The following is a 12,310-nucleotide window of genomic DNA, read 5'->3' as shown; positions in this document are numbered from 1 at the left end:
CTTTCAACCTCTGCTCCATCTGTATCCCTCTGCTTTTTGTAGGCAAAACAATTTGGGGGTCAAAGTTGTTATGAGTGGATTGAATCCCCCTCCCTCCACAGGAAGTATCACCTGGCTACAGGAAGTGGCAAGTTCAGGCTTCATATCCCCCTCTGCTAGGAGTCTCAGCTAGAGCCACCCCTATTAGACATAGAGTACGGGATAACAGGCTACAATCCACAGACCCAGAGAAGCCAAGAAGGGCCTAAGGGAGAGTGCTTGAACCTCAGTCAGAGAGGAAATAAAACAAACATGTGAAGCTGGAAGGAGGGAGCTGAGTGGGAGAGCAGGTGGGAAGGGTAACAATGAAAGCTTAGTAAAGATGTTTGGAGACTTGTAAGAGTGGGGCATGCAGTCTATGACAACCTCTTTGGCTTCCTTAGGCACATAAGCGTCTCAGACTTGCTTCATGCCTTAGTAGCTAACAAGACTCTGCGAGTATCCTAAATACATCCACTATTGAATTGACCTAAAGGGTTAGGGGAGATGATCAACAGCTTATAAAGAGCCCCTGGCTGTACAAAGGAATGTCCAGCCCTCTCTTAGACTAGCATGGATGAAGAATTATAAGAAGGTCTGAGTGGAGAGTGACAAATGGTCCCACTGAAAGCAGGCAACTCTCACTCCCAGAACAGATACGGTTGAGGTCAAACTGTCCTGTACAGTTTGCTATGTTTTATCATCTTTCATCAGGAAAGAGAAGGAAGATATTATCAAGAAGAATGAAAACTGGCCAGGAATATATTAAATTATTGCTGAATAAGTTATCAAGAAATCAGAATGAAAGAGAAATTATTTAAGTAGTAGTTTAATTTTTAAGTCATTTTTTTAACTTCTTAGAACCTAATGACAAAAATATCAGCTCAGACACTATAAGCGAACTTAAAGGCCTGGCGGCCAGAACTGACGGACAGACTGTGGTGCTGCATTCCATAGCTGTTACTATTGCTCACTGTTGTGCAGCTATATCCTGAGTTCCTGCAAAGCCCCACTGATATCTCCCCCTTTCTTTGTTATAAATTCTTCAAGGTAAGTTTTGTATTGCCCTTTAGTTTCTAATACAGAGGTATGCAAAATACTGTTACCTGAGAAATATCCCTGAGACTGAGAGGCAAGACCAAGAGAGGATTATTACAAGAGAATTCTTGCTCAAGGGTCTTACCTCATACAAAGTCTTATCATTCTTCATCTCAATGTAGAAAACGCACGAAAAATGTTATTGCTTTTTCTATAAGCCTTTTTTCTGCTCTACAAACCTACTGAATGGCCACATTATAATAATCCTCTTCTTTTCTTGGCTCTCCTTGATTTTTAAAATATTTGTTTGGGATTTTTTTAGATGAATCTATTTTAAATGACAAGTTACAATTGTCTATATTTATAAAAAAGACAATGTATGATTCTCTAAATGCCTATCTTCTGGAATGATCAAATCAAGTTCGTTAGTGTACCTACCACATCAACTTTTTATCATTTTGGGTAGCTCCAGAAGTTATTTCAGCTGTTTGGAAGTATGTAATATATCAGTGTTAATACCGAATTCTTCACATTCCAATGATCGTATATTTCTGACATTAACTTCATCACTCCTCTCAGAACACTCATGACTGAAAGCATCAGAGTCTCAAAATATACTCAATTCAAATAACTTTTGCCTGTTATCCCCAATATTCCAATAATTTCAATTATTTTCCCAATTTATTTTAAGGAAGGTTTTTTAGGAAGACCCTTAAAATGGAGCTTTATGTGACTGAGTGAGTGAGCAAGCGAGCGAGCGAGCGAGTGAATGCATGTGGGCGTGTGTGTGTTCTGGAAGCATTTAGGTGCCCTCTATGCCCCTTCACATGCTATGCTTGCTCTCTGTCACTTAGTGGCTTCCTTTTCTACCCAAGGACCTGCCCCAGACTGGCTACTTCTCATTGAGCCCTCTCCAACCACAGCATTCATATGTTTTTTCCCCAAACCCCAACTCCAATTCATGCATAGCCATCTGCCTAGTTTAATTTTTTTACTCAGAGAAAGAGGAAGGTTTGATCTTTCTCAGTGAAGATTCATCTTCCTCTCCCAAACAAGACAAAAACATTTCATTAAATCTCCTGGACATTATGTTAAAAAAAAACAAACAAAAAAAAACACACAGAGAATCTATTTTGAAATACTAGTCATTCAAAAAATTTAGAACAGAAGTAACTGAATATGGTAGCATGTTGAATTAAGTGTTTGCTACTTGTTCTTGTGTCAGCTGCTGCTGGAAGAGTGAAAAGGCAGACTACATGGCACAAATGGAGCTAGCAGCAAAGGGCCTCAGAGAAAAAAGGTTGTAGGCTAAGATGACCTTTCAAGAATAAAGAAATATCACTGCAGTAGTTGAACTCATACAAATTTTTATCGATTTAAAGGAGTCATTCCTATTCCATATATTGCGTAGATATATTTTCATCTATTGTATATCTCATCTTTGGTCAAACGTATGTTAGATTAAGTTATTTATAAATAGAATACACAAAGAAATATAGCTTTTTGTTTTAGATCTCTTCTGTGCTTTTAATCTAGCATGTAAACTTTCCAGAACACAACTTCTTCCATCATTTTCCTGCTCACTGGTGTGCCTGGGCTGGAAGCCTTCCACACTTGGATCTCCATTCCCTTCTGCTTTCTTTATGCAACTGCCCTCTCAGGGAACAGCCTGATTCTCGTCGCCATCATCACTCAGCCCAGCCTCCACGAGCCCATGTATTATTTCCTCTCCATGCTGTCCACCACCGACCTTGGGCTGTCCATTTCCACTCTGGCCACCATGTTGGGGATCTTCTGGTTCAATGTCAGGGAGATCAGCTTCAATGCCTGCTTGTCACAGATGTTCTTCATTAAACTCTTCACTGTCATGGAATCCTCAGTGCTATTGGCTATGGCTTTTGACCGTTGTGTGGCCATCTCCAATCCCCTTAGATATGCCACTATTTTAACTGATTCCAGAATTGCTCAAATTGGGGTAGCAATTGTCATCAGAGGAACTGTGATGTTAACGCCAATGATTGCCCTTCTTAAGAGACTGACCTTCTGCAGCAGCCACGTGCTCCACCACTCCTACTGCTACCACCCCGACGTCATGAAGCTCTCGTGCACAGACACCAAGATCAACAGTGCAGTTGGACTGACTGCCATGATTTCTACTGTTGGTGTGGACTCGGTCCTCATCCTCCTTTCCTATGTCCTGATCATTAGAACTGTCCTCGGCATTGCTTCCCCAGAAGAAAGGAAGAAAGCCTTCAGCACATGTATCTCCCACATTGGGGCTGTGGCCATATTCTACATTCCATTGATCAGTTTGTCCTTTGTCCACAGATTTGGGAAAAGAGCTCCACCCTATGTCCATACCATGATTGCTAACACCTACCTGCTGATCCCTCCTGTCATGAACCCCATCATCTACAGTGTGAAGACCAAGCAGATACGCAAGGCTGTGATGAAAGTTCTCCGTCCTAAAGAAATATAGAATCATAAGGGTCTAGAGACAGATGGCCTGCTTCAGGACATGTTGTCATTTAATGCTAGAAGACATCTAGAATGCCAGTGACATTAGCCCCTTTATTTCACAGATGCGGGGACAATATATAGGAAGCAGTATGGAGCATTCTGTCTGGAGCTCTTCTTTCTCCACACTGTCTGTTCTAGTGTTCCTACCCTTGTTAACAGTCTTTTCATTCTTATTTCATCACATCAGTTACATTTTCATATTAATTATATATTAAATCATCCATCTGTAGAAAAGTAGGTAGCATTTTCTAACTATCTGCCATTCACTGTTCAAAGAAACTTCTTTGGTAAGAACTGAGAGCTCCTATGTGTATAGGGATGTGTATTTAGAAGACAGTTTGATACTGTGTCCATTTGGCAAAATGATAATAGTAGTTTAATCCTAGAGCCTATGATCTCTTCAACCATGAGTTCTTGACAGATTTACAACAGACATAAATAAAGCCAGTGGAGTTGGCTTTAAATCAGATCATAAAGCAGTTGGTCACCCAAAGTATTTCACCACAAGTTTACCCATGAGTATATCTTGCCAGCTCTATCATTATTAGAGCTTGTCATGTTCACAGCTGGGCAGGGCCATCAGTGACTTTTGTACAGCAGCCTGAAGAGTGCCATCTGGCACTATGAGAGCCAGCCAGCAGCAGAGCAGCCTCCAGGTCAGTACCAGCTTTATTTCTCCAGGTCCTATTACAAAAGCGTGTGGTGTCTTCAGAAATAGGATCTTACTATCAAGTTCTGATGGTCAACTAAGAGCCATGACAGTAGCCTGCATTCTTTTGAGGTCTCTGGGACACCCCTTACCAACAACTAGAGAGGAGGCATTGGGATTTTTACAATTTATGGCTTCAGGAAGGAGCATCATCTTTTTTTCCATGTGTTGAAATATCCCAGAATTTAGTTCCTAGGCCTTTTCTTCCTATTATGCTTCTTTTTCTGGTCATTTCACATCCCATTATGACGATAAGTTTCACCTATGTGGGGCAACCACAAATTAACATTTAGAGTCAACTCCCATCCAGGACATAGCAATGTTCATATCCAGATGCCTCACAATTGTCTTAAATAATCCTAAGAGTCCTGCCACTAAAAATATATGCTCATTACAGGGTCCCCTAGCCAGAAACTCTGTTTTCCAGATTGTTGAAATGAAACACTTGTAGTTAACTCTTTTTTTTTTTAATTAAATTTTTATTTTTTTACATTAATTACATTTTATTCGCTTTTCATCCCGGCTGTACCCCCCCTCATTCCCTCCCAATCCCACCCTCTTTCCCTCATTTTCTCCCATGCCCCTCTCCAAGTCCACAGATAGGGGAGGTTCACCTCCCCTTCCATCTGACCCTAGCCTATCAGGTCTCACCAGGACTGGCTGCAATGTCCTCCTCTGTGTCCTGGCAAGGCTGCTCCTCCCTCGGGGGAGGGGGTAGTTAACTCCTATGCCTTGCTGTGACTCCTGTTCCCCACTGAACGTAGCTTCCACTGCTACCATCAGAAGGCTAGCCATCACCTTGAACCTGCAGCCACCTGTGAATGTCTTTCTGGAGAGTCTTCCTTCACACAGTTTACAGGTAGGAGTGATTGTTTCTGTACACATGGCAGATCTTATCATTCCCTGTTTAATACACTCTCCTGGGCTCTTTGTACCCAAGAAGAAAAATTCAGTGATTGTAGTAGCATATTAGAAACAATATATGCTTTGAGCCTCTACCACTACTGCAGTTCTATTTCCTGCTGTCCTTTGATTCACCCTAGTAAATCTATATTAGCCTCCAGATATTTTCTTATGTCATCAGGCACACTACACAGCATTGCACTTTGCACTCACCGTCTTTGTGCCTATGATGCTTTTCCCCCAGAGTCTATCGCTTAGCTTACATCCTCTCTTCATGCAGGTTCTTATTCAAGTGTACCTTATTGCAGGACTCCTAACATTATAAGAATAATAATCAGAACAATGAAAATTCTTCCTCAGTTCCTGGCAGTATTTACTCCTATGCTTACCTGCCTTGTTTTTAATTCCTAGCACTTCCAACACTGAACCTACTGTATACTAGGAGGGTGTAGTTTGTTTTGTTTTGGAGAGTGTGTGTGTGTGTGTGTGTGTGTGTGTGTGTGTGTGTGTGTGTGTGTTTGTGTCTGTCCTGTCTCCATTTACCTCTTAAGAATCCTTTATCTCCTGTAATAAAACTCCAAGCCCAATGAGAAACATAGGTTTTTTTCTAGCTGAGTATTCCCTGTCGCTTCAAGACTTTCCACAAGCTGTTACCTCCACCAACAGAAGCAATCACTCTCCTCACGTTGCCACTTAGAAGGCTCCCTGGCCCCTTTAGTCTGCCAGTTACCCCACTGAGATTCACCAGCATCGCCTTGTACCCACTTCTCACGATGATCCTCTTCAGATTCTATTACAACAGTTTTGTGGGGTTTTTTTCCCCACAACAGGCTCTGACTTCTCTTCTCAAGACCAGAAACTATATCTTATTCACTGCTGTCCTGTTTGTATTCTTCTAGTGACAATGTCCAGCTCCTTGTGTCTCTAGACTCCCTTTCTTGTTGATGGCTTTGTTTTGGTTTGGTTGTGAAATAGTGTCACAAAATTCCCCATGGCGAGCTCCCCCAACCTCTTAAGTTCCTGGACTACAGGTGTGTGCCGCTACACCTAGCTCCATACTGCCACTAACCTCAGCTGAACCAACAAACAAATAAATAAGACCTTTGAAGATGTATAAGCATTTGGATGGCACACAAAGATACAGCAGTCTTCGAGTTTCCTTAGATATTTATTCATGAAACAACTCATTTTGAAAGATGCTATGCAAAGTGTCCCTCTTTGATCATTTGGCTTAGTATCACCTTACCCAATTTTATTTCTCTCCTTTCCAACACAAAACTTCCCTTGTAAAATCCTTAATAAACATGAGTTACAAGAAAAAAAAAGTTAGGGAGTCATTTGCATGGGTGGTTTGTATTTTGAATAAACCACAATTTCTGTTTCTTTCCATTCTGTTCTCTGAACCTCATGGATCATGCTCCTCATACAGTAATAAGCTATAATGAAGCAAAGATAAAAGTCTAAAATAACTTTTTAGAAGAAATTTTAAGAAGAAAAGATGTAAAGGACAGGGAATATGGGCTTACATGTTAGATTTATCTGCTTCACTGCATGAAGTGTGGATTTAGAAAGCTGTGGTGAGACACAGAGAAGGAGTGACTTGAGCTGGGAGCAAAGGATGTCAGCATTCAGTCTTAAAATTGGGGAAGAGCACACTGATTGGTTAGCCAATACCAACTGGTCAACCCTGAAAACATATGCAGCAAGTAAGAAGAGTACAGACTGACCTGGTTGGATTTATGCGCGTAAGAATATACATATACATATGTAACAATTCATGAAAAAAGAGGCCGTGCATTTGAAAGAGAGCAAGAATAGGTACATGGGAGCCTTTAAAGAGAGAAAGCAGAAGGGGGAAATAATGTAATTCTATTATAATCTCAAAAGATTAAAGAAATATTTTTCTTTTTATTATTGTATTAATTGTGGCCAGGCAGAACTCTGTTCCCCATTATCTGGTGGTTTCATTGAGGTCTCCCTCAGACATATGCATATACACATACACATATGGAAGTTTCTACTCTATTAGATTTCTGTACTCCCCCTCAAATGTACCTGAATTTTAGGTATCTCTCCCATATTTTCTCCCACACTTCCCTCTCCCTTCCCTCTAATTTGATCTTTCCATTTCATCCTCCTCTTCCATCCTTATCTATTTATTCTATTTCCCTCTCCTAATAGGAAATAATTCTAATGGGGAAAAGAAAGAATCTCAATCTCAAAAGTCAGACTCTGATTTTGATGACACTTCTGGAGATATTTTCCCTGCTTACATGTACACACAGCCTGTGGACAGCCCTAATGTCCTACATCCCTGGAAACTCATAAGCATCCATGATTATGAATGGACAACTTGACACTGAGAACAATTAATTTAGAGAGCAAATGGCATGCTCTGACCAAGCTGGTTCTCTACAATGAGTCAGAGAGTTTCCTAGGAACCAGAGTTGTAACAGTCACATGGGTAATATGATTAAAAGAAAAATTAGACAAGATGGGTTGAAGAATTAACTGCAAGAGATAAGGAAAAAGTAGACAATTTAAGTTTAAATTCATAAGCACATCTACCCTTACCTTCCTGGAATGCATCCCTCCAACAACTTCTAGAAATTCAACTTAATACACATATGTACTTAGAATGTTCTTGATATGAACTGTTCTAAGCCTTCCTAAGTCCAAAAAATTAAGCTTTGAGTCCACAGCTTATCTTTATCTCACATCTATTTGCCTTCTCAATCCTCTTTTCTTTTCGTATGGCTCCAACAACACTACTCAGAGAATTTTGTTTTCTTCTGCTATGGTTTATCTCTGCTTAAAAATTCTCTTCTTGGGAAGGAGAGGTGGAGAAATGGTTCAGCAAATGAGAACACTGGATGCTTTTCCAGAGGACGAGGGGTTTAATTCCCAGCACACACATGGAAACTTACAACCACCTGTAACTCTAGTTCCAGGGAGACCTGATGTCTTCTTCTGGGGTATGCAGACACAAGGTGCACAAGCATACATACCTATAAATGCCCTTATACATGAAGTGAACTATTAAAAAAAGGTCTTTCTTGGACCCACCCCTGATTAAATTAATGTTCCTATTCAAGTTTTCGTTAAAATCACTGATATTTGTTATTATTTCATATTATGTCAAAAGTGTATAGATGAAGGAGATGAGGGATGGAGGGTAGACTTGGGAGGGGATGAAGGAGGGAGCTACAGCTGGGATACAAAGTGAATAAACTGTAATTAATAAATAAATAAATTTTTAAAAAGAGTGTATAGATATTATTTTTGTATCTTAGGGTAATGACTTGATTATATTCATGTCTGTATCCCCTAGACTCAATGTGATGCCTACATAAAACCAGTATTGAAAAAACATCTTCTATGTAATAAGTGAATAAACACATTTCTGAATGTAGGTACATAATAAATCTTGATACCTAACAAGAAAATACTTACATTTTTGTTTTTAGAATGTCAATAACAAGATAAGATTGATCTGTGAGGCAATCCTAGAAAGAATAGGAGACAAGGCAAGATAAATACCAACCAAAGACAAAGGCCTACCTGGCTGGGTATGAAGGAGGGCACATGTTACTGGAGAAGAAATATCAGAGAGCTTAGGAACACCACTTCTTGGAAAATGTGGTGCCTTAGCTAGGTTTTAAAGTATGAAGTCAGTATAAAGAAACAGTGAGAGTCCAGAATGGACAATGATGGATCAATAAGAACAAGCCCACGTGGTAGAGACGGTTCTAGAGGACGAGTCTGTAGAATTACATCAAGCTCTGTATAAAGACCTACAGCCTCTCCAAAGTCTGGGGGCAGAGTGTGAAATGATTGTTAGGTGCTTTAAGTTCCTATACGGGCAGTTCACAGGATCTTCCTTTATTCCACCCTCCCTCTCCCTCTTCTCTCCCTCAAGTACACTGCCTGCCTTGTTCCTAAGCACTAGGCACAATTGCTCCTTGAGAAACTTATTTGCCATCTCTGATCCTTCTTGAAATGATCTTCCCCAGATATTTCCATGGATATATCCCTCACTTGGAATATCTCTCTCCAAGTATCTCCACCAGGCACCCTCACCTGAGGTATCAACTTCCTCCTCCTGAGATTAATATGTTTCTTATTGTCCTTGTTGTTTTCTCCTAATAACTATCCAGCATTTTATTTAGTTTATATGTTAATTTAATTTAGTTTCTGTATATCTCATTAAAAATTACACTTCATAACCCTGTGAATTTTCTCTGTTTTGCTTATGAGATTACAGACTCTTGGCAAACACTTGTTGTGTGTGAATAAATAAATAATACATGAGATTCTCCATCCAGCATTCTCACTGTGTAATACATACCTCAAAGCCATCATTACCCATGTCACAGGCATAGTAAGAAATGGCTTCATCATATCAGGGGCTATGCTTAAACTGCAAGAGAAGTAGCAGGGAGTATGAAGACAATAATGAAACTCTTTCAAGTAAGGCTGATGTGAACTCCAAGAGTTCAATGATCATGACTATTCACGCACTTAGCCTGCTGTGCCTATCAGATCAAATAATGAGGAAATGCTAACCTTGTGGCTGGCTATGGAAATTAGATTAGCTCAGAGGAGTAGGCCCACGATTGTTGTGTCATTTGCCTAAATGGCGACAGAGACCTTGGCCCTTTGAGATTGCTTCCCTGGGCAGGAAAAGCAGAAAGCCTGTGAGAGCAGCACATGAGTGGACATGAGCATTTCACTCCTCTGTCTGCCAGATCCCTAGAGCATCAGCTGGGATTCCCACTGCTCCCTGCGCCTACTGAGCAGCATCATAAAGGGACCTGTTTCAGAAAGTGAAAGCCAGATCCAGCTGCCCTCCCTGAGCAGAACGGCACCATTTTCAGGTGAGTGCTCTCTTCCCAGGAATCTGGCAGGATATTACCAAAGATCCTGCCACACTGAGGGACCCTGAAGACCTACAAGCTTCATCATAAGACAAGCCCCAGCACTTTAGCTGATAACCTCTGGAAAGTCAGGTAGTATGTAACAGAATTGTGTTCAGCTATAAAGAATAAAATAATACTGTGTACAGGAAAAGGATAGAACTAGGAATCATTATGTTAGGCAAAGTAAACTAGACTTAGAACGACAATTCCTTTCGCTCTCGTATTCGCAATCTAGGTGTGGAGTGTGTGTGTGTGTGTGTGTGTGTGTGTGTGTGTGTGTGTGTGTGTGCGCGCACGCATGCCTGCACACCCGTGTTTATTTTGAAAGTAGAAAGAGGATTATTCAGGAAAAGGAAAGGAAAGAAGCTTTAAAAAGAGAGGACAGAGCTTTAAAATAAGAAAGATAGAAAAGGGGTTGAGCAGTTTCTATGACATGAATCAGAAAGAGGAAATATTTGAGGATGTAAAGAGGACCAGGAAGAGCATGGTGAGGAGCTGAATAAGAACCATGAACAATAACACATTTCTATAAAAATGTCATAGTAAAATCTATTGCTTTGCATGCCAACCTTAAAATAGCTAGTGTTTAAGCAGCCTAAAGAAACTTTGACAGCAGTTATAGTAAGTCTGCATATTATCTTAGGGAAAAACTGTAATAGTAACACAGTTTTGTGTTATAATTCATGAGCACTGTGCATTGTACCCATTTGTTAAATATTCTGTTTCATTTCTCTCAGCAAAGGTTTGTGGGTAACAATGTACAAATTTTCTTTTGGTTTTGGTTAAATGCATTATCTTTGATGCTATTGTGAATAAACAGGATTTTGGAAGACCATTTTCTTTTTTATTTAATTAAATTTTTATTTTTCATATTAATTACAATTTATTCACTTTGTATCTCAGCTGTAGCCCCCTCTCTCATTCCCTCCCAATCCCACCCTCCTTTCCTCATCTCCTCCCATGCCCCACATGAACTCACTGGCTGGCTCTTTGATCACCTCCCCCTGAGGGGGGAGCAGCCTTGCCAGAGAGGAGGGCAATGCAGCCACTCCTTATGAGACCTGATAAGTTAGGGTTAGATGGAAGGGGAGGAGGAAGACCATTTTCTGATACTTAATTATTATCATTATGGAAATATTGAGCTTTTTGACTTCTATCATATGCTACAACCTTGCTATTTTATTTCCTATATTAGTGTTTTGTAGACTTTTTTAGGTCATGTAGCCTTTAAAAAATTAGTCTTGCCTCCTTTAAAATAACACACAACAGAAGAGAAACTAGCTGTGTGTATTAAGCACCAGCTTAATACAGGAACAGACAGATGCTCTGTAGGGCGTGCAGGACAGTGCCTGAATCTGGCCAGGAGACCCTCAAATCTGTGACACAAAAGCCCTTGAGAATATGAAATGTGACCTTTTGCTCCTTGGTTCACCTCCAGGCTGCTTTCTTCTCGTGCTGTCCCTATTTCTCTCGGGCTCCGTGGTCAAGTAATATGGTCTTTCTCCAGGGAAGGCTGCTTAGCTTTGCCCATACCACACGGAGGCATTGGGTGGGGCGTTTGCATTCTCTCCCACAGGCTGTTTATGATAGATACAAAGATGGCTAAATGGACTCAAGAGAGAGTCTATTTTGCATCTCAGTGAAAAATGAAATTTTCTCTGACAGCAGCAGGTAGCAAGGTTGGGAATTCAATATCTATCAGTGAGAAGAAGCTGTTCTTTTATGTGCACAAGCCTTAAGGGTGGAGAAAAATCAAGATCACTGATATGGGTTTTATAACCTTTGAATCCTTAATCTGTCTGTCTTTGCTCATTCAAGATGAAGAGAATCTAGTTTAAAATCTCTCACTTTATTGTTCTCTGAACTCTCTCCATTAAGGTGAAGTTGAAGGTCATCAACAAGCCTTAGCAAAGACCTTTGCTAGAAAGGGGAAAATAATCCTGGGAGAGATAAACAAATTAATCTGGATAGCCTGGATACTGTCAACAAAGACACCTGCACCATTTCCTTCCAGGCATCAAAGCCTAATCCTTACGGCCAGGCCGCTCTCCTGAGGTTAACCAGCTCTGAAAACACCACATTAAGGATTGTGACAGGGAAAGCGTTGGATGTGAGTAGTGAAAAATCAGTAGTGCCTCTACCAAATCAGGGCTTAAACACACACACACACACACACACACACACACACACACACACACACACA

General features: G+C 40.5%; 2 protein-coding genes across 2 annotated transcripts in view; both read left to right on the top strand.

Annotated features, from left to right (window-relative positions):
- Positions 1 to 2,593: 2,593 nt before the first annotated feature.
- On the top strand, positions 2,594 to 3,535 carry LOC129688565 (olfactory receptor 51F2-like). Its single transcript, XM_055623481.1, is given in 1 exon segment — positions 2,594 to 3,535. A coding segment is annotated over 1 exon segment (942 nt).
- Positions 3,536 to 9,982: 6,447 nt separating this feature from the next.
- LOC129688595 (olfactory receptor 51E2) overlaps positions 9,983 to 12,310 on the top strand; it is a 4,747-nt gene continuing 2,419 nt past the window's right edge. Inside the window, exon 1 of the mRNA XM_055623524.1 lies at positions 9,983 to 10,065. The gene's annotated coding sequence lies outside the window, so the exon portion shown is untranslated. The remainder of the gene's footprint in view (positions 10,066 to 12,310) is intronic.

This window comes from Psammomys obesus, unplaced genomic scaffold, assembly GCF_907164565.1.
Source record: "Psammomys obesus unplaced genomic scaffold, mPsaObe1.curated_primary_1811, whole genome shotgun sequence".
Classification (NCBI taxonomy): Eukaryota; Metazoa; Chordata; class Mammalia; order Rodentia; family Muridae; genus Psammomys; species Psammomys obesus.
The sequence above is the reverse complement of the archived record's forward strand: the minus strand, read 5'-3'. Positions and strand labels throughout refer to the sequence as shown.